Here is a 25,635-nt window from a genome sequence, read left to right as displayed (position 1 = left end):
GAGTCTGCCTGAGGCTAAAGTGAAGAGTTTTGGATTAATTCTGTTGGCAGAAGATATCAAAAAACAGTCTAGTATAGACTCTGTCGTGTGGATGTTAGTGGTCACTCTAATGAAGATTTATAATGAAAAGGAGCAAGCTGAGCAGGGTAAATTACAAAAGTAAATTTTGAGGAGAAAAAGAGCACAGGAAGTGGAATGGAGCTAAGTCCTGTGTTCAAGGAGATAAACAGATTAAGAAATGGAATAAAGGGAGTAGTGACCTCAGGATAAGATCCCAGCCAGCTAAATTTCCAACTTGTGGAAAGAAACTAAAGAAAAGCTTAGAGCCGGATATAGTGAGGCACACACCTTTAATCCCAGCACTCTGGAGGCAGAGGTTGGCAGATCTCTGAGTTTGAGGCCAGCCTGGTCTACAGAGCAAATTTCAGGATGGCCAAGCTTAGGCAGTGAAGGATGGAAAGCTGGTGAAGATGTAATTGAACAAGGGGGTCATGTTCCAGCCCCAGTAAGCAGAACTGGGCAACTCCAGCCAAGTGGTTCTGGCTTTAGAGTTAAGGAAATAAAAAAAAAATGGGTTATTGAATTTGCCTCTTCACCTTAAAAAAAAAAAAGCCACTGAGATCAGGCATGTATCAGAGGCCTAGTATAGGGGCCATTTTGTGAAGCTGTGAAGTTGAAGCCTGGGTTGCCTTGGAAAAACCAAGATATTAGAGATGCCAGAGCTGTGGGACACCTGCCGAGGAGAGCTGCTAACAGGGAGTGGAAACAGCCCAAGAGAGAGAAGTGTGTTGCAGTCCACAAAACTGAACGGAGTTGGAGATCTGAAGAGCGTTTTGACATCAGCATGGAGATGCAGACTTTGGAGTTGTTTGATCATCTGGTTTACGGAGTTTGATCATCTGGTTTTCGGAGTTTGATCATCTGGTTTTCGGAGTTTGATCATCTGGTTTTCGGAGTTTGATCATCTGGTTTTCGGTCTTGCTTTGGTCTAGTGTTTCCTTGCTATGCTCCCTTCCCTGTGATTTTGCTTTGTACAGGGAGATTACAGTTAAGAGATTGCCACGCATCTCAGAAGAGACTTTGAACTTTGGACTTTGAAACAAAGTTTCTAGGGTTTCTTCCCGTTTTTATTTATTTACCGTATTTGTTTTCTGTGCGCATGTGCATGCCAGGGCCTGGGCACATGTGGAGGTCAGAGGTTCTCTCCTTCCGCCTTGACTCGGGTCCTCAGGCTCACTGAGCCCGCTCATCAGCCTCACTTTTTTGTTTTTTTAGTCTGCTAGACTCCCAGGTCATGCCATACAATGGTTATCAGGGCTCTCTGTAACCTTATTTTTTCAATCCCTAAATTCGAGGTCCCAAGCAGAGGGGCTGGGAGTACTCAGAGAGTTGCTCTTTAATGGATTTGGCAAAGGGACCAGAGAATAGAGCTTCGGTAGCTGCCCAGAAAACCGGTGTGGGAAGCTGGCAGATCTCCAGCAGAAGTCACCACGCAGGAACCTAGGGAGTGTCAACCCGGCACCGGTTTCCGGAGGGGGACGCTGGACAGAAACAGCTGTCCAACAGGTTGGTTGGGAGAACTCCGCTGCAGCGCGGTTGAGTCCGCCCAGCTTTGACTTTGGGCGGGAACAGCGGCGTGTGTGGAATCCCTCAGCGGCACCGGGAGCGCGGAGGCTGCACCGGAGGGAAGGAGACCCGGGACCTGCCAGCTCCGGCCTGGCGTGCGTGCGTTCTCAGCTGGGCAGCGGGAGACTGACCCTACTGGAATTGCACTAGGATAGAGCGGACGATCCCTCCCTCCCACCTCCCCGCGACCACGAGGGTGAGCCCACAGGACTGGAGGAAGCGGGAGAATCAAGGAATCATAGATTGGACTTCCCGGAACTCAGGGGTGAGTTGGTTTCGATTCTCTGGTTCTATTGGAGGGGCTGTCCGTCTGCTGAGATCTCTGCCGACCTTCTGACAAAGCAGGACTGAGATCGAGGTATGGGGTTTGAAGAGGGGCAAAGAATGGGGACCCCGCCCAGAGGTGCCAAAGTCTTAGAATAGGTGGGTAATCAGTAGGACAATCTATTTCCAGGACAGATGATTCAGGTTTTTTGTTTTCGTTTTGGGTTTTTTTTGTTTGTTTGTCTTATTTTTTTTGTTTTTCGAGACAGGGTTTCTCTGTATAGTCCTCACTATCCTGGAACTTAATTGTAGACCAAGCTAGCCTCGAACTCGCTGAAATGCGCCTGCTGCCTCTCGAGTGCTTAGATTAAAGGCGTGCACTACCACTGCCCAGCTGGATCCTGGTTCTTAATATGAATGCCCACTTCCTTTTCTAGGGCTATTTCATGCAAGGATGAAGAAATATGATGTAATGTTTGTAAAAGGGTATCTATTTTTTTTTAGACTATTAATATATTGAAACAAGGTCTCACCGTGTAGCTATGGCTGGCCAGGAACTCACTGTGTGGTCCAGGCTGGCCTTCATTGAGAATTCATAGAGACATCTGTCTGTGCCTCCTAAGTACTGAATTTAAAGCTGTGCGCCACCAAGCCCAGGTAGTCTGATGTTTTTTAATGGGGGAGACTGAGAGTAAATTATTATTACGACTACTTCCAGATTTTTCACCTTTGCTCCCATTCATCCAGGAAAGAGGGGAATGAATGGCTGGGCCCTGAAAACTATTGATTTCCTTTAAGAGTACCTAGCAGGCTGGAGCACCAGCTCAGCTGTTAAAGTGTAGCCTGATGTTAATGCCTGTGCCGCCGGCCCAGTTCAGTGGAATCCTGAGGACAAGGAAGAAAACAAAACCTGCTGATTGCCACGGACTTAGTTTCAGTCTGACAATTTAGTTTCACTTTTTGACTCATGTTTTAAAGGCAGATGGGGGTTCCAGGGAATTATTTTCTCCATGTTGTTATTTGATCTCTACGTGGATTTTTTCCCTTTCTTTCATGAGTGTGTGTGTGTGTGAGTGTGTGTGTGTGTGTGTGTGTGTGTGTGTGTGTGTGTGTGTGTGCCTGTGGAGGGCCCTGGAGCCTGAGTTGCTAGTGGTTGTGAGCTGACCAACATGGGTGCCAGGAACCCACTCACGTCCTCTGCGAGAGCAGCAAGTGTTCTTAACTCTTGAGCTATCTCATCGAGTCCCCAAGATAACTCTTTTCTGTTGTTCTAAATTTTGCCACGATAACCTATCTGTTTCACTGGGCCATTGAGAAGACTGCTATGGTTTTAGGTATTTTGGGGGATTAGAGGCATGGCTCAGCAGTTAAGAACACTGACTGCTCTTCCAGAGGACCCAGGTTTGATTCCCAGCGTGCACATGGCAGCCAACAACCTTCTGTAACTCCACTTCCAGAGGATCTGATACCCAAAAGCACTGCATGCATGTGGTACACAGATATACATGCAGGCAAAACACTCATATACCTAAAATAAAAATAAATAAACTTTTAAAAAATTTAATGATTTATTTAATTTTGTTTATATTTTATGTGCATTGATGTTTTATTTGCATGCATGTTTATGTGAGAGTATCAGATCCCCTGGAACTGGAGTTACAGATGATTGTGAGCTGCCATGTGGGTGCTGGGAATTAAACCAGGGTCCTCTGGAAAGAGCAGTCAGTGCTCTTAATTAACCACTGAGCCAATTCTCCAGCCTCCCCCAAAATCAATACGTCTTTTTTTTTTTTTTTTTTTTTTTTTTTGGTTTTTCGAGACAGGGTTTCTCTGTGTAGCTTTGCGCCTTTCCTGGAACTCACTTGGTAGCCCAGGCTGGCCTCGAACTCACAGAGATCCGCCTGGCTCTGCCTCCCGAGTGCTGGGATTAAAGGCGTGCGCCACCACCGCCCGGCCTCAATACGTCTTTAAAACAACATTTAAAGTGCTTTTTAAGCCAGACCTTTAATTGCAGCATTTAGGAGACAGAGGCATGAGAATCTCTGTGAGTTGGAGTCCAGTCTGATCTACATATTGAGTTCCAGGACTACAGAGGAAAACTCTGTCTCAAAAACAAACAAAGGTGTTTCTGGATCTGTTTCCATGGCTTTGAACTCATTTGAACAGCATCTTCATCTATCCAATAAAGATGAGGATGGAACTGTGTTTCTAAAGCCCTCGGCATGTTGTAAGCAAAGAGATTTACTGCTGTGGCAACTCTCATTCATTCTGGACTCTAGTTGCCTTTGCTTCGAGTAGACCATGATTCAAACTGTCTTCAACAAGAAGTGGGTTGAGAGTGGTTGAGTGGGTAGAGAGATGGCTCAGCAGCTTCTAGTACTGCCTGCTCTTCCAGAGGACCAGGGTTCAATTCCCAGCACTCACATGGCAGCTCACAACCATCTGTATCAAAGACTCGATGATGCCCTCTTCTGGCCAGCACTGATACTGCATGAGAAACTGAGAGATCCTTTATCTTTGCAGAACAGCAGATGAAAACTTGCTGATTAACCTCTGCATGTGTTCAGATGCAGCTGGAGGGGTTTCCCTGGCCATGAGCCAAGGCCAGTTTATGCCTTTTTTTGAAGATTTGAAGAAAAGATGTGAATTATTGGACTCTTTCCTCTGTCAAAAACAGAGAGGCACCAGGATAATGAAGCACACCGATGGAGAGGTCAAGATCATTCCAAGATACATAGCTAGAGCATGTCTCAAAACAAAACACAACAAAAATGGAGACATCAAAGACAGAAAGGCCACGTCACAGAAACTAAAAGGAAGCTTTTCAGGTTTATTTTTTAGATTTAGATTTATGTATATTATTTTTTGTGTGAATGTTTTGCCTGTATGTATGTATGTGTGTGCCATGTGCATGCCTGGTGCCTGCAGAGCTCAGAAGAGGACACTGAATTACCTCTGCAAGAAAGAGCAGCATGTGCTCTTAACCACTGAGCCATCTCCCTGGCCCCAGGAGCTTCTCTTCAAGCTATGCTGAGGCTCACTCACTCAGAGCCTTAGCCAATGCTGCCCAAACACTCTTACCACTGAGCTGTAATCTCAGCTTTGGATTTTTTTGGAGACAGGATCTCATTAGGTAGGTGGGACTGACCTTGAACTTTTGATCCTTCTGCCTCAGCCTCCTGGGTGCTAGGATTTCAGTACCACTACATCTACCTGGAAGTATATTTCTTTGCAGCAATAAAGACTACTTCTAAGTCAGCTCACTCCACTGGTTTGAGGTGCCTGCTTGGCTCCTGAAGGTATTTCTAGTACCTCAAAAGGATATCTGTGTTAGGATAGGTTAAATAATATGACAAAAACACCCCAAAATATAACGGCTTTCATACCGCTGAAACTGCATCTTCAATCACAGTTCATAGCAGAAATCCTGACAAGAGCAGCAACTTTCCTCCAAGCAATTATTCAGGAACCCAGGATCTGTTCTTTAGGGTACCAGGATCCCTAAGACCCTATCCTTGCAAACCTGTCTCATCCTAAAGTAGCACAAGTCCCAACCACTCACAACCCACAGTTAGGTGCTCATCACATGGCCTCATGGAGTTGCAAGAGGCTGAAGATAAAATATTAGCTGACCAGTATCCCCTTTCTGGCACCGAGATCACAGATACCCTCGACCCTCAATTAGGTGAGTAATAACTACATGGGTGATTGTGAGATTTCAACCAATCTATGGGTCTCTTCCAGGGATGGATAAATTGGGACAGATCATCTCCTTAGGCCAGCTCATCTATGCAAAGTGTGAAGAGATGAAGTACTGCCGGAAACAGTGCCAGCGTCTAGGGAAACGTGTGCATGGCCTGCTCCAGCCTCTCCAGAGGCTCCAGGACCAAGGAACGAACAACCTGCCAGATGATATAACTGCTGCCCTGGGCCGTTTTGAGGCTGTCCTGAAGGAGGCCAGGAAGCAGATAGAAAAGTTCAGCAATAAGGCCAGCATTTGGAAGTTTGTGACTGCGGGCAGTGACAAGATACTCTTCCAGGAAGTGAATGAGAGGCTGAGAGATGTCTGGGAGGAGCTCCTGCTGCTGCTTCAGGTTGACCAATGGAACTCTGTTTCAAATGCCAGCCAAAGAGCATCCTGGCTGCAGGAAGATCAACAGGATGCAGAGGAGGATGGGTGAGTATTCCAGAGGCTGAGAAACAATAAGCTGGGTTTGGGGGATGAAGTGGAGGACCAGATGGAATAAGGGAGCATCTTAGCCTCACTTTGGTTTGCCAAAGGAGAGGAATGATGGAGGAGTTTGAACAGTGGTGTATACTTGTGACTTAGAAATCATACTGTATGATAGAGACTGGTGAAATCTGGGGAAGCCTTTGTGGAAGAGGGGACATGTTACCTGCTTGTGAGTCTCCTTTGCTTCTCCATTCACTCTTTGATGTAATATCTGGAATTCCAATTCGTATCTTACAGCCTTAGCTTCTATGGGACTCTCGCTTAAAGTGAGAGCAAACTAGACCAGAAGAACACATGGAAACCTCTTTTAGATGCTTGAGCTCGGAGGAATAACTGTCCTACTGCTTTGATGAGGGGATGGTGGTGATCCATGCCCAGTCAAGTTGGCAGGAGATATCAAAGGGGGACAAGTGAGGAGAGTTTTAAGCAAATGAGTTCTTTTTTGTAATAAGAGAAACCAAGACATCTGTAATTCAAATACCCACCATCAAAGAGAAAGAGAATCAGAGATTGGGGAGGGTGGGCGTTATGGTACTATAGAGAGGTTGACTCAGCTAGAGGACAGGATTGGCTTCCAACTTTTCTAATCATCAGAAAATGCTGGTCCAGGGTGACAGGAACCACGTGGAAGTCATTAACCTGGAAGATAGGGTTGACTTCCTGCTCTGCCCTTTACATTTCTGTATGGGTGATACTCTCACATAGTACCATATTCAAAAGATTTTTAAAAGGTCCAGCATAGCTGGGTATAGAAATATACACCTTTAATCTCAGCACTTGGAAGGCAGAGGCAGGGGGAAATCTCTGTGAGTTCAAGACTGTCATGGTCTGTAGAATGAGTTTCAGGACAGCCAGAGCTGCATAGTGAGATCCTCTCTGGGGGTAGGGAGGAAGGGTGAGCGGGGAGGCCCAGCATAAGGAGTTAATCTCCCTGTCATCCTTGACATCAGGGGACCTCTTCTACATCTCAGACACACTCTCACTTTGTACCATCTTTTTCCTGACCCTCTGGAGATTTACATGTACGTATTCTGATTCTTCTTCTCAGTAGATAATCTTGAGTATTCTTCCAAATAAATTTCCATAGATATCTCTAGTATTCCTTGGTATATATGGACCATATATGTTGAACATGTAAATTGTATCCAATTGTTCACTGTTATAATTTCATAATGAGCATCTTTGTGTGTGTTTCAGAATAACTTTAGGAGATAGTCCTAGCAGTGAAATTACCTGGCTAATCTCTGGGTTAAAGACAATGAATGTTTTCAATTTTGATAGATTGCTAGATTGCCCTCTACAGAGGCTATATATTTTATCAACCATGGATTTAAAAAGAAAAAAACAAACAAACATGGTTTTCTTGGAGTTTTTTTTTTTTCCATTAGAGATTGAAGATCTCAAATCCTTAGGATTCCCCAGTCCTAGTCAAACTGAGGTGGTGAGAACTTACACACAATATAAATTAGGTTATGATGTAAATAAAAAGGCTCTGGCCGGGACAAGAGAGATGGCTTAGCCATTACGAGCACTTCCTGCTCTTCCAGAGAACCCAAGTTTTGATCCTAGACCCATATTAGGTGGTTCACAGCTGCCTGTAATACTAGTTCTAGGGGATCAAAAACCCCCTCTGACCTACTCAGACATATACATGAGCAGCATACAGTTGGACAGACACATGCACACATACATATAAGTAAAAATAATAAAACTAACAATAAATCTTCAAGCACTAACAGTTTAGTGTTTTATAAAAATAAGTTTATTTCTCATTCAAGCAAAGTATACAAGACCCCCCAAGATGATTCCTCCTTGGGATACTTCCCTTAGTCCAGCACTTCCCTGTCAATACAAATTTCCCAATTCCAAAGCAGCCAGGTTGGGACCTTGAACAGAATTTAAAAAAAAAAAAAAAAAGCACTTCACTGAAGAAGTTCCTGAAAGAAGCAGCTTAAGAGAGGAAAGACTTATTTGGGTTCATAAATTCAAAGTATTTTCTAGCCATCACAGCAGGAAAGGCATGGGGCAGTTCTATGGCAGTGTGAGTACGTAGCCGAGGCTCCTTACATCCTGGCAGAAGTAGAAAAAGCAGGCCAGGCCAAAGGTGGGTATAATCTTCAAAGACTCACCCCCAGTGACCTACTGCTGCCAACCCAGGCTCAACCTTCTCAGGGCTCCACAGTCTTCAAAATAGTGCCACTCACTGGGGACCAAATGCTCAAAATATGAGCTGTGGGGACATTACAGATTAAAACCATATCTCTTTCACTTAATGTTTAGCGCCTGTATTTTTAAGCATGTGTTGCCCCTTTTTCCTGCAGAAACGAAAGTATTCGAGCTATCTTGATGCAGATGAGAATTGACATGGAAGAAATCAAGGAAACTATGAAACAACGTAAGTTGTCACATGCCCTGTTTCAGTGAATGCTCCCAAATCAGAAGTCATCTGTTTGCTAGGGACTCCAGCCTACTCTACTCCTGCCCGGCTCCGTTTTCTCTGCTGGGTAGCGTTGGAAGCAGTTCACAGGTTTGGGGATGTGGCCGCAGTTAATCCAGGCTTCTCTCCATGGAGTAGCATTTAAAAGTGGCTTCTTGATCAGCAAGAAACCATAGCCAGTGCCTGTCAGAATACTAAAATAGGCCGGGCATGGTGGCACACGCCTTTAATCCCAGCACTCTGGAGGCAGAGGCATCTCTGACTTCAAGGTGAGTCTGGTCTAAAGAGCTAGTTCCAGGACAGCCAGGGCTACACAGAGAAACCCTGTCTCAAAACACAAAATAAAAAAGGATGCAAAAAAATAATTATAATAATAAATCATTTCCTCCACGAATAGCATCTACATCCAGCAAGTTTCTGTTACCATAACATACCCAAGGTAGTGGCTTAGGAAGAGAGATGGTTTACTCAGGCTCACAGTTTTGAAGATATTCCATCCATGATTGGTTATTAGCCCCATTACTGTTGTGTCTGTGGCAAGCCAGCTTATCAGGTAGATACGCGATGAAGCAACAGAGAGAGCAGGAGGAAGGGAGTGGGGTGTCCCCAATCCCCTTTAGAAGCATGCCTCCAAATACCTTAGGAAGCACCATTTGTCCCCAGCTTAAAAGGTTCCACCACCTCCCAGTAGCACCATCCTGGGGACCAAAGTTTTAACGCATTGGCCTTTGGGGACATTAAACATCCAAACTGTAGAGCATCAAAGCTTCAATTCCCTTACTGAATGTCCATGAGAAATTCAAATAAAGGGCTTTGGAGATGGTTCCGTGGGCAAGGGGCTTGCTGTACCAACATGGGAACCTGCGTTTGGACCCCCAGCATCTACTTAAAAAACAGGCAGGCTGGCACATACCTGGGCTCTCAACACTGGAAGGTGACGACAAGAAGACCTGCAGGGCTCACTGGCCAGCCTTCGAGTCAGTCAGCAGACTACAAATTCAGTGAGCGATCTTCTGCCAAAAATAAGGTGGATGGGCGCTGGAGAGATGGCTCAGCAGTTAAAAATGCTCCCACTCTTGCAGAGGACCCAGATTCAGTGCCAGTACCCATATGGTGGCTCACAGTCACCTGGAACTCCAGCTCCAGGGGATTCAATGACTTCTTGCCTTCTAGGGTCCTGCATGGATGCACGTACAGATATGCAGGTGCACACTCATGCACATAAAATAAAAATAAATATTAAAAAAACAAGGCAATGAGCAATAGAGAAAGACACTTGATTTCCACCTCTGACCTCCACACGCTCGTGCACAGGCATGAATACCTGCACACGTACACACACTGTGTGCACAAACGTACACACTAGCCATTTAAATAAAATTTAAGGTGCTCATGTATTCACTCACTCATTCAATAAAACTATAAGATTGTGCTCAAAGGGAGCTGACACTAGCTGCCAGAAGTGCATGCCTTAGGGATAAAGGAGAGGAAATGACAGAGGGACAGTGCAAATGTGTTGTATGACATTTCTTGTGAGAGTGTATGTTCCCGTATATGAAGGTATGTGTGTGCACATGCACGTGGAATCCAAAGGTCAAACTCGAGTACTATTCCTCCGGAGCCATCTGTTTTGTGTTTTGGGACAGAGTCTCTCACAGAGACCTGCAGGACCATGGGTGAGAAGTTACTTATGGGAATATAGGTGATCTGGGCACTTGAATGATCTAAAAGCCTCCCACAGCAGCATGAGCAAGAACTTAGGAAAGCTGGATAACTGGTCTCCTACATAAGAGGCTCCTCTCACCCAGCAACAGCTTACCCTGGAAACACCTCTGTGAGTCCTATAAGTTTCTTGAGCTTCCTCAGTCTTGTAAGTTTATGGACTTTTGAGGAAGAAAATGTATCGATCCAGGAGGAAACAGCCGCACAACAGACAGCATTATAATTGCTGAACTTGAATTGTGTCTCTATTTGATCTGAAGTGACTAGACATGATGCCAGGTTCCTAGGGCCAAGCTGTGTGGCAATCAAAGTAAGAAGAGCCAGGCGATGGTGGCGCACGCCTTTAATCCCAGCACTCGTGAGGCAGAGGCAGGCGTATCTCTGTGAGTTCGAGGCCAGCCTGGGCTACAGAGTGAGTTCCAGGAAAGGTGCAAAGCTACACAGAGAAACCCTATCTCGGAAAACCAAAAAACAAAGAGGCCACTTCCCTAACAATACCGTCTTAGCACACTGACTTGTTATCTCCTTCTGTCTCAGGCTCACTAAAACCCACACAGGAGATCCCACAGGAGCAAATCAAGGAGATTAAGAAAGAACATCTTGTCAGAACTCCATGGATCTTACTGAAGAAAAATAACCTGAGCACACTTTATAGAGGAGAGTACCACAGATCTCCAGTCACCATCAAAGTATTCAACAACCCCCAAGCCGGAAGTATTGGGTGGGTAAGCTGTAGTGTATGACTCTCAGATGGTTCAACACTTATTCTCTGTGACTTCCCGAGAAGGAGAGGTGTATTTTCTCCATTATGAAATGGGGGAATCAGGTTCTAAAGGGTTAAATGACTTAATCTGTATTATTAAGAAAAGGAGGCTATTGGACTGGAAAATGGGCTCAATGTAGGGCTTGTTGCTCTTACAGGGGACCCAGGCTCAGTTCTCAGCACCAACATCACAGCTCACAAACATCTGTGCCTGCAGTTCCAGGGAATCTGACATCCTCTTTAGCCCTCAGGTGCCAGGCACACATATGGTACACAGACATACATGAAGGCAAAACACTCATGCACACACAAGAAAAAGAAACAGGCTAACATTGAATTCAACTCTCTACCTCAACTCTAGAACTTTCTCCCTTTTACTCACAGCTTTATGTATCTTTCAGAGTTTATACTCTTTTCTGGACATAGTGGTGCCATGCCTTTAATCACAGCACTTATGAGACAAAGGCAGGCAATCCCTAAGTTCAAGGCCAGCCTGGTCTATATAGTGAGTTCCAGGCTAGCCAGGGCTACATAGAGATCTTGTCTCAAAACAATAACAGAATTTATAACCTTGCAATCCTGTTTGTCAGTTCTTCATCCCCTCCACATATAATTCTCTTTCTGGTGTGGTGCTGGGAATTCCACACACAATAATTCTAGTGTTTTATTCTTGTGTTTTCCTGTAAAATACACTCTGTTGTTACTGTGTTATACAGTTTTAGTGTTTCACAGGTGACAAAGTGGCATGTCTATTGGCTTCTTAACCTCACTTTCTTGATTCAGCATCATGGAACATGAAGTCCTTTTATTGGAAGTAAATCCAGTGGATCATTTGGTATCTCAGTCCACATTTCACCTATTTCCCATGATGTAAACCATCTGATTCCAACTGAAAATGCCACCATACAGAGCCCTTAATGAATCTGTATGGCAATTTTGAGGTACCAGAAATCAAACCCTGAACTTTACACATGGAGGCAAACACTGCCACTGAGCTACACCCACAACACTTGTACAAGAATTTCTTTGGACTATAACTCCCGGATAGGAACTGTTGGCTCATAGGCTCCACATATATAAATTGGCCAAGTACTGCCAGGAAGCTCTGAGAATATACCTACACTTCCACCTGCAGTACCTGAGATGCCTGTATTTCATACACTGTCTGACCCCTGGTGTTTCTAAGTTTCTTTTATCTTTGTAAAGTGAGATCAGATCTGAAAGCATTTCTCCATTTACTAATAAACTTGATCATTTATTAATATGTGCTTAACCATTGCAGTTTTAAATTTTTTATTTGCTTACAAAGAATTTGGGCTGGGCATGGTTGCCGTAGGCTTTTAATCCCAGCACTTGGGAAGCAGAGGCAGGTGGGTCTCTGTGGGTTCAAGGCCAGCCAGGTCAGGTCTACAACAGCCGGGTCTACACAGAGAAACCCTGTCTCAAAAAAAAAAAAGAATTTGGTTCCATTGTGACATTTTATTTTTACCATGTATGTGTGTGAGTAAGTACATCTGCGTGAAGGTGCCCACGAAGGCCAGAGGCATCATATCCCCTGGAGCTGCAATGACAGGCAATTGTGGGGCACCCGACGAGGGTGCTGGGAACCAAACTCAGGTCCTCGGCAGGAGCGTATGAACTCTTCACTGAGCATCTCTCCATCCACCCATCACGGCATTTTCAAATACCATTTGGTTTTCCCTATCTCTGCTTCCTCTCTTGAGCCCTCTTCCCCCCTCCCTTTCCATTGTCATGTCATGTGACCTCTGGCCCCTCCCCTCTTCTCTCAACACCCCTGTTCCCTTCTTGTGATCGCCTCTCTAGTTTCATGGTCTATACCCTTCCTCACAACCCCTTATGTCCATACATACAAACATTAGAAGTTAGGATCTGCATATGACAGAGAACATGGGATTTGTGTCTTCCTGCATCTTCCCACAGAGGTCGGTGCACACCATGCTGGACCACTCACAACAGCTGTTTGGCTTCCCTTTTCTGTAAATCACTCATTCATATCTTCTGCCCTCTCTTGTGTTACATTTGCAATTTCTGTGGGTTTTTTCTTATTAAATTTTTATTGTTATTTTATGTGTATGGACAATTCTCCTACATGTGTGTCTGTGTGCTACTTGCATGCCTGGTGTCTGTCTGCAAAGGCCAGAAGAAGGTATTGAGTCCCCTGGAGCTAGAGTTGTGGATGGTGGTGAGTCATCCTGTGAATGCTGGGAAGTGAACCTGGGTCCTCTGGAAGAGCAACCAGTGCTCTTAACCTCTGAGCCATCTCTCCAGCCTCCAGTTTTATTTTTTTAAGTTTAGGCTTTAATCCTCCTGGAATCAGTCTTTATATGTGATATTATGCAGGATCTGGTTTTGGTTTCATCCACAGAGTAAGTCAGTTTTCTCTATATTACCTATTAAATAACCCATCTTCTCCCCCACTGTTGGGCAGCACCACACTTATTGTATAAACATCTGTCTAGTTTCTATATTTGCTGATCTGTCCCATGGGTCAATTTATCTGTCTTTGGATCAGTGAACATACTGATTGGGCCTTCGGTGAGGGGTGGGGGTGATGAAGGGGTCTATTATTGTTATTGTTATTTGTTTGTTTGTTTGCTTGTCTTGTAGCCCTGGCTGGCCTGGAACTCACAAAGATCCTCCTGCCTCTGCCTTTCGAGTACTGGCATTGATGGTATGTACCATCATGACTGGCTTTATTAAGTTTCTTCCTAAGATGTTTGCTATTTTTACACTATTGTAAAAGATTCTCTTAATTTTGTTTTCAGACTTTCCATTGCTAGCACATTGCAATACAGTCAATTTCCATATGCTTTGGTCCTGCTCCGCCTGCCTGACAGATCTTGGGCAAATGCCCTTTTCTCGTGGAGCCTCACACAGGGTGCGAATGAGCCCCTGCTGTACTGTGTACATGCTTTGAGGGACCTCCAGAGTCCAAATGCTAATTTCTCCTTTCACTCTCCTAGAATAGTGAGGCACACTTTCAATAATGAGATCAGAACCATGAAGAAATTTGATTCCCCCAACATCTTGCGTATATTTGGGATTTGCATTGATGAAGCAGGTAAGGAGGCTTCTGGGATTGGTTAGGCTTTGGACTGCCTAGAAGATGCTGTCTGTCTTTTGATGTGGGTTTTTTGTTGTTGTTGTTGTTTGTTTTGTTTTGTTTTTGAGCTTTGAAGAGAAGTTAATTGTAGATTCACAGATGAGCACTTCAGAGGTTAGAAAGAGAGTTGTGCCATTCAAGTTAGGCATGGAGGTCAGCCACATGGTGGACAAACAGTCACATGGTGGACAAACAGCCATATGGTGGGGAGGAGAACTTCAGAGACAGTAAAAAGGCTCAAATACCAGAGAAGTGTCATTAAGCTCCAGCCAGCATCCTGAAGAAAGACAAAAGAGAAGAAAAAAAAAACCTTACATCTTTAGGAGTTGGGTTAGAAAAGTGGGCAGGCCCTGCAGAGCCTTGTAGTAGCATAGCACTGTGTTACATCCTTTTTTCTTTTTTTTTTTTTTGGTTTTTCGAGACAGGGTTTCTCTGTGTAGCTTTTTGCCTTTTCCTTGAACTCACTCTGTAGCCCAGGCTGGCCTTGGACCCACAGAGATTTACCTGCCTCTGCCTCTGCCTCCCAAGTGCTGGGATTAAAGGCATGCGCCACCACCGCCTGGCTATGTTACATTCTTAAGAGCAGCTCATGGGGTAGTAGTGAGGGACTAAGAGTTAAACTCTCGGATAGGCAGGCAGACAAGGGAGAGGGGCCGTGACTAGGTCAAAGACGACAGACTTCTAAGATGGCCAGCTCCTTCCTCACTCTCCTGACCGGAGACAAAAGCCTAAAGCAAAGGCTTGGCAGGCTTTTTTTCTCCTACCAGTAGGACACACGCTCACTCATGCTACACCTCCCCAACCCTGGTTTACACAACAGTTGTGGGCCAATCCTGTCTTTGTTCAAACTGACCAACCCCAAATTAGGAGAGGAAGACCCTCCAAAGACATTAAAAACCAGCCCTGGAGAAGAGACTGGGTTCTCAGACTCTCAAGTCCCCTCTCTGATTTGCAGAGGGTCTTTCTGTATGCTTGCTCTGTGTGTGTGTGTGTGTGTGTGTGTGTGTGTGTGTGTGTGTGTGTGCGCGCGTGTGTGCGCGCGTTTCCTGGCTCCTAACGAAAGCCTTTCCTCACTGGCTGATTCTGTCTACTGTGTTTGAGATTTTCCCCAACATGCATGTCTCACTCAAGACTTTTCCTGCCCTTTAATTCTCTGACAGAGAAAATAAACCCCATCGAGACCCCTTGATGGGAACAGTGAAGTTATTACCAATGTTCATTACTGTCTGTGTTTCAAGATATAAGTTCCCATCTTCTTTGAACTAATGGAGCTGTGCCTCCCACTCCCCATCCATTGAGAATCCAGGGGGTGCTTGTTGAGATGCTAGCCTGAGTCAAGGCTATGTTTTCTTTTCTTTCTTCTTCTTTTTTGTTTGTTTACTGTTTGTAGACGAGTTCTAATTAAGTAGCACTGGCTGGCCTGGGACTTGCTCAGTAGACCAGGCTGGCCTTGAACTCACAGAGATCTGCCTGCTGCTGCCTCCTGAGTGATCAATACAGTGATATACCACATCCAGCCCCTTATTTTTCTTCTAATGCGATTTTAATTGTTTCTTATCCTTTAGCAAAAACCAAGTGTTAATGTGGCTACATTTTCTCTCACAGTATGGACTTCCCTCCTGATCATTTTTGCTGTTGTTGCCTAGAAAGAGGACAAAACATCTCCCCTTCTGGAAATTACTCTACAGCCTAAGTCCAACCTAATCTGAATGTATGCAAAAGGGACTGGTCAGGAGAGTTCAGGCTAGAAGTCAAGGTCCCGGGTCAGAGGCTAGAAACGAAAGAAATAACACATCCAAGGTGCATAAGTCACCTCAGCCACCACCTAAGAGAATAAGTGTCACTAAAGTCCCCTTCAGGTGAGACTTTGTACTTTAAAATCAGGTTGGTCTTACACTGGGGGAGAAATGGGGCTCACTTCAGAGCAGAATGTATCACTATAGGGAGAAGCTGAGAAGGGATTTGTGGCTGTGGGAGTCCTGATCTTCACGGTGTCTGCTTCTTTTCCATAGTGAAGCCCCCTGAATTCTCCATTGTCATGGAGTACTGTGAGCTTGGAACCCTGAGGGAACTGCTGGATAAAGAAAAGGACCTCACAATGAGTGTGCGCATCCTCCTAGTCCTGGGAGCAGCCAAAGGCTTGTACAGGTAGCAGAAGGGTTAAACGGGTACCACAAAGAACCAGAGGCATCTAGCCAGGCAGTGGTGGCACACACCTTTAATCCCAGCATCCGGAAGGCAGAGGCAGACAGGCGGATCTCTGTGAATTCCAGACAGCCAGGGCTACACAGAGAAATCCTGTCTTGAAGAAAAAAGAACTTGAAGAGTCTGCCCACACTGCTAATGATCTCAGAGGTGGTGGAAGAACGGGCCAGAAGCCCTGGATAGTTTCCCTTCTTTCCACAGTTTCACTGCAGACTCTGATTCTGGGCAGGTGCATTTTTCTAGGTTGTCCACAGATAGCTGCCCACATGGAAGGCAGGGTACTAGTCAGCCTCATTTATCCCATTAAACACTGCTTATGTCAAGATTATTAATATACCCTACCTTTGGTTGCCATCAGGCTACACCACTCAGAAACACCCCAACTGCACAGAAACATCAACAGCTCCAGCTTCCTGGTCACTGGAGGCTACGATGTCAAGGTGAGCGCATCCTCCAAGGGCTTCTTGGGTTGGTCGGAACTAGCAACGGTTTGCTGCTAGAAGAGAGTTTTGCAGAAAGGCTGTGCCTTCTTCTCTCTCTCTCTCCTAGATTTTAGAACTGAGTGCACCTCTTCTCCCGTGTGTACAGCTTTCTGGGTGCCCAGCACAGAACAGACTTAGCCCCTTGCTAAGCCTCCCACTCCAATGTGCTGATCTTCCTACCACCCCTCAGAGCAGGGATGAGCTAAGAGTCATTTCTCTTAGACACTTAGACACCTCTTCTGCATCACTGCAATACCGACCAGGGGGACGTCTTAAGTTCAACTAGGCATTCAGATTCAGAGGACTGTCCTGGGGCCACACTTGTCATTCGAGGTCACTTGTAAGAATCTCACAGGGAGCACACCTCGATAGCAGCATCAGAGCCCCTTCTCTCCAGTGGGAGTCCTCACATTCATCCAGGAGATACTGGCTTTGCTCCTACCAGTTGCTAAAGAAAGAGGCTCCCGCTAGGTGGGTATGGGCCTTCCAGATTTAGAAGTCTCATGACTTGTAAGAGTCAATGTCTCTTATAGCTCTACAGACTTACCTTCCACTGGCCCTGCAAGGGATGAGCCAGTTCCCATCTATAATGGTGGCTACAAAGTACAGCATGCCTATTAGGTATTTATGATCCTCCAACCCCCTACCCCAAAGCACTTTGTATATCACCAATCATTTTTATAATTAGGTTACTAAGAAGCATGTCATAGTCAACCTGTATCAGTTTTTTAGGGGAACGGAGCCAAACGTTAGCTGAAAATCTACCATAACTGCCATAGCTTGTTTCATTTGCTCAGAGGAAGAAAGGGGGTTGTTAACTCATTGTCCAAAACCCTAAAATTGTAAAAGGGTATTTTATTTGTCATCCACAGATAGTTCTCACTTTTTTTTTTAGTCTTTAAAGATGGAAACAGAAATACAACTAAAACTGAAGCTTCTGAAAGTACCCCATGATCATGCCCATCTTATATCATTCCTCAAACTTGACTTCAGACTCCCACTGCCCTTGAGTTTCAGAGCTGGGTCCCAGAAAACATCCCTGTTGCCGACCCTTTTGTTCAAGGGGATATCTACAGAGTACCCTGTGGGCATGAGGTGATTGTAATCATAAACTTCACAAAAGACTTACTCTGACCTCTTGGCAGTTTTCCTCTTGCCCATGACTGCTGTCTGTAGCTAGAGTTTTCCTGCCTTGCCCACAGTCAGGACAAATCTTTGTCACCCGCCAGTCCCACAGCCGCTCAGACCCAACCAAGTAAACACAGAGACTTATATTGCTTACAAACTGTATGGCCGTGGCAGGCTTCTTGCTAACTGTTCTTTTATCTTAAATTAATCCACTTCTATAAATCTATACCTTGCCACGTGGCTGGTGGCTTACCGGCGTCTTCACATGCTGCTGGTCATGGCGGCGGCTGCAGTGTCTCTCCGCCTCAGCCTTCTGCTTCCCACAATTCTCCTCTCTCCTTGTCCCACCTACTTCCTGCCTGGCCACTGGCCAATCAGTGTTTTATTTATTGACCAATCAGAGCAATTTGACATACAGACCGTACCACAGCAGCTGTCACTTTGTCAGAGACAACTGTCAATTCCAGCCACCAGAACATGGCTGTGGGGGGGGGGGGCTGAGGTGCCATCATCAACATTCTTTATTTCCAGATTAGCATCCAGCCAGGATCAGTACCACTTTGCTGAGTTTTCTGAGCTTGCCTCTTGTTTTAGTTAGGGTTTCTATTGCTGTGAAGAGACATCATGACCACAGCAACGCTGCTAAAGGAAAACATTTAATTAGGTGGTTTACAATTCAGAGATGCAGTCCATTATCATCCTAGTGAGACATGGCCATGTGCAGGCAGACATGGTGCTGGAGAGTAGCTGAGAGGGCTGCATCTTACAGGCAACAGGAAATGAACTGAGACACTGGGTGTGCCTTGAGCATATATGAGACCTCAAAGTCCGCCTCCTCCAATAAGACCACACCTACTCCAACAAGGTCACACCTCCTAATAGTGCCATTCCCTATAGGGACCATTTTCTTTCAAACCACCATATTCCACTCCCTGACCCCCGAAGGCTTATAGCCATATCATAATGCAAAAAATACATTAGGTCCAATTTCAAAAGACAATTTCATTGTCTACCACAGTCTCAACAATGTTTAAAAGACCAAAGTTCAAAGTCTCTCCTGAGATTCATGCAATCTCTTAACTGTAATCCCATGTAAAGTCAAAATTAAAAAACAGATCACATATTTCCAACATATAATGGCAGAGGATATGTATTACCATTCTAAAACATAGGGAAGGGAGCATAGTAGGGAAATACTGAACCAATGCAAGACCAAAAACCAGCTGGGCAAACTCCAAACTCTTCATCTCCATGTCTGATGTCAAAGTAGTATTCAGATCTCCAACTTCTTTCAACTTTGTTGACTAAAACACACTTCTTTCTCTTTGGTTGGTTCTGTTCCCTGTTAGTATTCCATGTTGATGCTCTGGCATCTCCAACATAATGGAATCTCCAAGGTAATACAGGCTTCAACTTCATAACTTCATGTATTTCTCTCCAGGCCTCCATTCAGGGACAACCCTGACACATGCCTGTCCTCAGCAGCTTTCCTTAGTCACAGAGGCAAATTCCATAGCCCCTTTCTTCTATCCTTAACTTCAGAACCACATGGCTGAAGCTGCCAAGTTCTGCTGCTTTCTGGGGCTAGAACATGGACTGCTCATTCAATTACATCTGATTTCCATGGTTTCCTTCACTGCCTAAGCTTGGCTGTTTTGGAACTTGCTCTGTAGACTAGGCCAGCCTCAGACTCAGAGGTCCACCAACCTCAGCTTCTGGAGTGCTGGGATTGAAGGTGTGCACCAACAGAGTCAGCTCTAAGATTTTCTTTAATTCCTTTTCACAAGTTGGAAACTTAGCTGGGTGGGATCTTTCCCACCACCCTGCTCCTAAATAAATCACACACGGAGGCTTATTCTTAATTATAAATGCCCAGCCTTAGCTTGGCTTGTTTCTTGCCAGCTTTTCTTAAATTATCTACCTTTTGCCTCTGGGCTTTTTTCCTTTTCTTACTTCTGTATATCTTACTTTCACTCTTACTCCGAGGCTGGCAGGGTGGCTGAGTGGCTGGCCCCTTGAGTCCTCCTCCTTCTCTCACTCCTTGATCTCTCTTCTTTTCTCCCGGATTTCTCCTATTTATTCTCTCTGTCTGCCAGCCCCACCTATCCTTTCTCCTGCCTCGCTATTGGCTGTTCAGCTCTTTATTAGACCATCAGGTGTTTTAGACAGGCACAGTAACACAGCTTCACAGAGTTAAACAAATGCAACATAAACAAAAGTAACACACCTTAAAATAATATTCTACAACACCACTCACTTTATTCCATTTCTTAATCTCTTTATCTCCTTGAACATAAGACTTAGCTTCATTCCACTGCCTGGTGTTCCTTTTCTTCTCAAATTTTACATTTTGTAATTTATCCTGCTCAGCTTTCTTCTTTTCATTATAAATCTGTATAAGAGTGACCAGTAATAACCATACAACAGAGTCAATCCTAGGCTGTTTTGAGATTTCCTCTGCCAACAGAATTAATCCAAATCTCTTCTCTTTGGCTTCAGGCAGACTCTTCAGACAAGGGCAAAAAGCAGCCACATTCTTCATCAAAATATCACAAGAACAATCTCTAGGCCGCATATTAATATTCTTCTCCTCTGAAACCTCTTGACCCAGACCCCCGCAGTTTAAATCATCCTCAGCACCACAGTCTTCCATGCTCCTACTAGTATGGCCCATTAAGCAGTGCTTAAAGCATTCCACTGCTTTGCTAACCCAAACTCCCAAAGTCCAGACTCCTCCAAACAAAAACATGATCTGGACTTTCACAGAAATACCCCAGTCCCTGGTACCAACTTCTGTCTTAGTTGGGGTTTCTATTGCTGTGAAGAGACACCATGACCACAGCAATGCTTCTAAAGGAAAACATTTAATAAGGTGGTTTACAGTTCAGAAGTTCAGTCCATTATCACGGTGGGACTTCGCAGTGTGCAGGTAGATATGGTACTGGAGAGGTAGCTGAGAGCTCTATATCTTGTAGGCAACAGGAAATGAACTGAGACACTGGGTGTGGCTTAGCATATATGAGACCTCAAAGCCCACCCCCACAGTGACACACCTCCTCCAACAAGATGTCTCCAAATCCAACAAGGCCACACCTCCTAATGGCCCTTTGGGGGTCATTTTCTTTCATACCACCACACCCATTTCAGCAGCACCAACAAGTTCCCAGCAGACAGGTGCACAGACGCTGTTCTTTCTTCCAGCCTCACGTAGACAGAGCCTTTCTGCCTTTCAGATGCCTTCCCCACCTAAGTGTCTTCTGTTGTTTTGTTTTTGAGACAGGGTCTCACTATGTAGCTCTGGCTGTCCTGGAACTTGCTACGTAGACCAGGCTAGTCTCGAACTCACAGAGGTTCGCCTGCCTCTGCCTCCTGAGTGCTAGAGTTAAAGGTGTGTGGAACCACACCTTGTGCCATCTGTATGTCTCAATCTTTTCTTGAGCTCGCCCTTAGAGGTGGGTACCTAGCTGACTTTGTCAGTCTAGTCTCCTTCTGCACATTGATGATGCTAATGTCAGCTCCACAGGGAGCAAGAGCATGCGCTCCCTTCAGTCATACCATGGCATCTTTAGACTGTTCACGGTTGACAAGACTAATTCACACTTTTCATGTAAAACCCAAGGAACACCATACAAGGACAGACAGAACAAAGGAGTTTCCTCATGTCACTTTGCGTCTGCTCCTGGGGAAAATCAAACCGCGTTGTAGCTCTGTGCCCCGTCCCCACCCTTACTGATTGGACTTGAGTCTTTCACCATGAGAGCCCTACATCTAATACAGTATAACTAACGGGAGTAATAAGTAAGTTTAGTCAGTAAACTTACCCTACAGGGGCCTTACAGCCATTGTTTTAGATCATCTTCCCTACCACCATCCCCATTCTATTGAGAAGAGCTGTCATAGTGTTTCTCTTGATTGGCACAAAATGACAAAGTGAACCTACAATGTCAAGCATAGTCTGAAGGCAACTTTGAAAATAAATCCCCAAGGGAAAAGGCCACCCCAACTCCCCCTCCTCCCCCTCCACCCCCTCCACCCCCTCCACCCCGGAGCTTGCTCTTTCAACATCTACCTCTAACTCGTCTTTCTGTCTAGCTTGCAGGCTTTGAATTAAGTGAAACACGGGCTTCTATCAGTCGGGAGACAAAAACCACTAAAGCAGAGAAAGTCAGTTCAACAGCGTATGTCTCACCTCAGAGACTGAAAAATGTGTATTGTGTATACAACAGAGAAGCTGAAATATATAGGTATGTGCATGTTCTTGTACAGATTCTAACTCAAGGCAGAGAGGTCAGGACAGTCCCGGGTGAACTCCTCCTCTGAGGACCATCTTAATTCTATTGAACAGGGGATAGGAGTGCAGGTCAGTGGTGAAGTACTTACCTAATATGTGTAGGTTCTAGCTTTGATCTAGCACTGAGTGTGGTGGGGTGTTGCCTGGGATCAGGTAGTAACCAGAAAATTCAGAGTTTTCTGAAATGGCTAAAGGGGCATGGGAAAAGAAATGTGTTATGTGCTTAGCTTCTTGGGTTTATATTTAAATGTTTTAAAGATTTATTTTTATTTTATGTGTATGAGTGTTGTGCCTGTACGTATATGTACCATGTGCATATGCAGTGCCCACAGAGGCTGGAAAAGGGCATCTGATCCGCTGGAACTGGGATTACAGATAGCTGTGAATTGCCATTGGGTGCTAGGAGCAGAACCCAGGTCAGCAAATGACTCTGTGGTCTGTTCAGCACACTCTTTCCTTTTTATTTTTTTAGTGCGTGCGTGCGTGCGTGCGTGCATGCATGCGATGTATGGAAGGGTATCTTGCACATGCCATGGCACATGTATGAAGTCCAGAGAACAACTTTTTGCGTTATTTCTCTCCTTCCACCTCTACGTGGTTTCTGGAGATCAAATTCAACAGAGCATGGCACCCCAAGGTCTTCGGCCACTCAGTCAGCCACCTGACAAGCCCTTGGTTTTCTTTTAGCTTTGGAATCGTGCTCTGGGAAATTGTCACTGGAAAGATCCCGTTTGAAGGTAAGGACCATGAAGGCTGGCTCTGCTGGGGTTGTGGTTGGGTCCTCTTCTGAGAGACCAGAAAACCCCCATTAGTGCTGCCATAGCCAGCCCCCACCCCTCTTCCCTAATGCAGGAATTATCCGAACTGCTTAGTAGAGTCATTAGAGGCTCTTTTGTTTCTTTGTTTCTTTATTATTTTATTCTTTTCTCTGTGTTTGAAGTCCCTCATTCTAATCCTAGCTATCAATGCCAGAGAGAAGTACGTGAGTGAAAAATCTTAAGCTTCCCATCCTGTCTTTCCCATGGCAGGCTGTGATTCTAATAAGATCTACGAGCTGGTAGCTGAGGGTCAGAAGCAGGAGCCAGTGAGTGAAGATTGCCCCAAGCTATTGCAGGAGATCATTGATGAGTGTCGGGCCCATGAACCCTCCCAACGGCCCTCTGTGGATGGTAAGATTCTTACTGGCATAAAGAATGCAAGCCGCACGTTTATTTCACAATTGTGAAAGTTTCTTTCTTTTTCTTTTTCTTTTTTTTTTTTTTTTTTTTTTTTTTTTTTTTTTTTTTTTTTTTTTTTTTTTGGTTTTTCGAGACAGGGTTTCTCTGTGTAGCTTTGCGCCTTTCCTGGAACTCACTTGGTAGCCCAGGCTGGCCTCGAACTCACAGAGATCCTCCTGGCTCTGCCTCCCGAGTGCTGGGATTAAAGGCGTGCGCCACCACCGCCTGGCTTTTCTTTTTTTTAAAAAAAAAAAGCTCTAATAAAGAAGTTCACACCCAGGGGTAATTCTGCCCTTCAGGGGACATTTAACAATATCTGAAAACATTTTTGGTTGTTGCAATTCAGGGGAAGGGGAGGCAGGGTGTGTGTTCTTGGTATCTAATGGAAAGAGGCTGGAATGCTATTAGATTCATAGGACAGGGCTCGAGGTGTAGCTTGATGGTACTGTGCTTGCCTAGCACATGGGGCCCTGGGTTCACAGCCCCCAGCACCACACACACAAAAGCTTAACACGGAGCCCTCAAATATATATGGCACCCCTCCACAACTAAGAATGGTGCAGTCCAGATGTTCCCCAATGCAAGACTGCAGAGACCAAAAGTGGGTTACCTTTCTCCAGTGTATTTCTTTCCTCCCTCCCTCCCTCTCTTTCTTTATTCATTCCTTTCTGCTTCCCTTCCTCCCTCCATTCATTCCTTCTTTTTTCAGCATCCTTGGAATTATTTCTTTGACTAGGACTATTTTTTTAAAGTTTTTTTATTTTTATTTATTTATTTATTTATTTATTTATTTATTTATTGAGACAGGATCTCCCTGTGCAGCTCTAGCTGTCCTGCAACTCACTCTGTAGACCAGGCTGGCCTGGAACTTACAGAGATCCACCTGCCTCTGCCTCCCAAGTGCTAGAATTAAAGGCGTGCACCACCATGCCTGGCTTATTTGTGTGTGTGTGTGTGTGTGTGTGTGTGTGTGAGAGAGAGAGAGAGAGAGAGAGAGAGAGAGAAGAGAGAGAGAGAGAGAGAGAGAGAAGAGAGAGAGAGAGAGATGTGTTCTGTGGGCATCAGTTGTCTTCTATCCTTCTTCACTTGTTGAGGGCTGAGCTGATCCGTGGCTTTCCCTGAGGCCCTGAGATAGAGTGCTTGATAGAGTGGGTAATGGCCTGCGGCCTGGATCTTGGCAGAGCTGAGGTTTCAAGTTCTAAGAACCCAACTCTTCCCACTGTACACATAGTTATCAGTCCCAGGCTGCTGTGTGCTTGACCTGTAACGGTCTTGAGATAGCCCCTTGTGCAAGACGGTTTGATCAGCTTCTTGTTGACTTTATCTCGTCGTATGATAGTTTCTGCTGACTCTGTCCCATGTCTCCCCTGGAAATAACATATAAGATGCTGTACTGCTTAATAAGCTTACTTGGCATAAGACATAGTTTATGCAAGACCTCCCATTCCCAAACTTTCATATCTTTTCTCTCTCTTCTATTCTCTTTATCATCTGATCTCCTGGTGCTCTCTCTCAGGACCCTGTCACTGAAGAATGACCTGCTGGTCCAGGTCATCTACTTTTTCTTTGTGAGGCAGGGTCTGTTCTTGAACCTGGGGGGCTTCATTTTCTCAACTAGACTGGAAGCCATCAAGCCCCAGTCATCCTTTTGTCTGTAAACCCCCCCCCTCAGAGTTGGGGTTACAAGTGTGCCATGATTATAGGCATGCACCACCATGCCTCGTCTGGGATTTGGGTTTTCCTAGGTGACATTTTAGAGGCATGTGTGCAGATGGTTTAGGTAGCAGCCAGACCAGGCAAACACAGTTCCTGTTGTTGTGTATTGTCTGCTGTAAATACATGTTTATGTTTCTAGCTTGGATTTCAGTAACCCGCCCTTGTCTCTGTTCATTCATTCATAGGAATCTTAGAGAGACTGTCTGCAATTAACTGAAGTTATGTATTCAAACCTAAACTGAAGATTCCCTGGACAAGAAGCTGGAAGAGGCACAAATTGGACATTTGTCCTTCATATCTGCTAGTATCAAGTTTTGCTGGGTGAAAAATTCTTTTTTCTTTTCAACGGGTATCACCATGTAGCCTTGTCTATCTTGGAACTTGCTATATAAAACAGGCTGGGCTCAGCCAGGTGGTGGTGGTGCA

The 25,635-nt window shown here is 45.0% G+C and overlaps 1 protein-coding gene across 2 annotated transcripts; it reads left to right on the top strand.

The window, feature by feature from the left end:
* Positions 1-1,197: 1,197 nt before the first annotated feature.
* Positions 1,198-25,609, top strand: LOC114708095 (mixed lineage kinase domain-like protein). 2 transcript variants are annotated; one of them, XM_028891104.2, is made up of 11 exons: positions 1,198-1,891; positions 5,635-6,067; positions 8,446-8,519; positions 10,821-11,004; positions 14,031-14,128; positions 16,183-16,318; positions 16,734-16,815; positions 22,078-22,229; positions 22,964-23,013; positions 23,305-23,445; positions 25,395-25,609. In XM_028891104.2, the coding sequence occupies exons 2-11, from the start codon at positions 5,637-5,639 to the stop codon at positions 25,424-25,426; spliced, it is 1,380 nt and encodes a 459-aa protein (XP_028746937.1). In that variant the 5' UTR covers positions 1,198-1,891; positions 5,635-5,636; the 3' UTR covers positions 25,427-25,609. The 2 variants fall into 2 exon arrangements, with proteins under 2 accessions (XP_028746937.1, XP_028746938.1); XM_028891105.2 differs by lacking the exon at positions 1,198-1,891 and adding an exon at positions 1,906-1,984.
* Positions 25,610-25,635: the final 26 nt, after the last annotated feature.

This window comes from Peromyscus leucopus, chromosome 5 (genome assembly GCF_004664715.2).
Source record: "Peromyscus leucopus breed LL Stock chromosome 5, UCI_PerLeu_2.1, whole genome shotgun sequence".
NCBI lineage: Eukaryota > Metazoa > Chordata > Mammalia > Rodentia > Cricetidae > Peromyscus > Peromyscus leucopus.
Note: the sequence above shows the minus strand (reverse complement) of the source record. Positions and strands in the feature narration are given on the sequence as shown.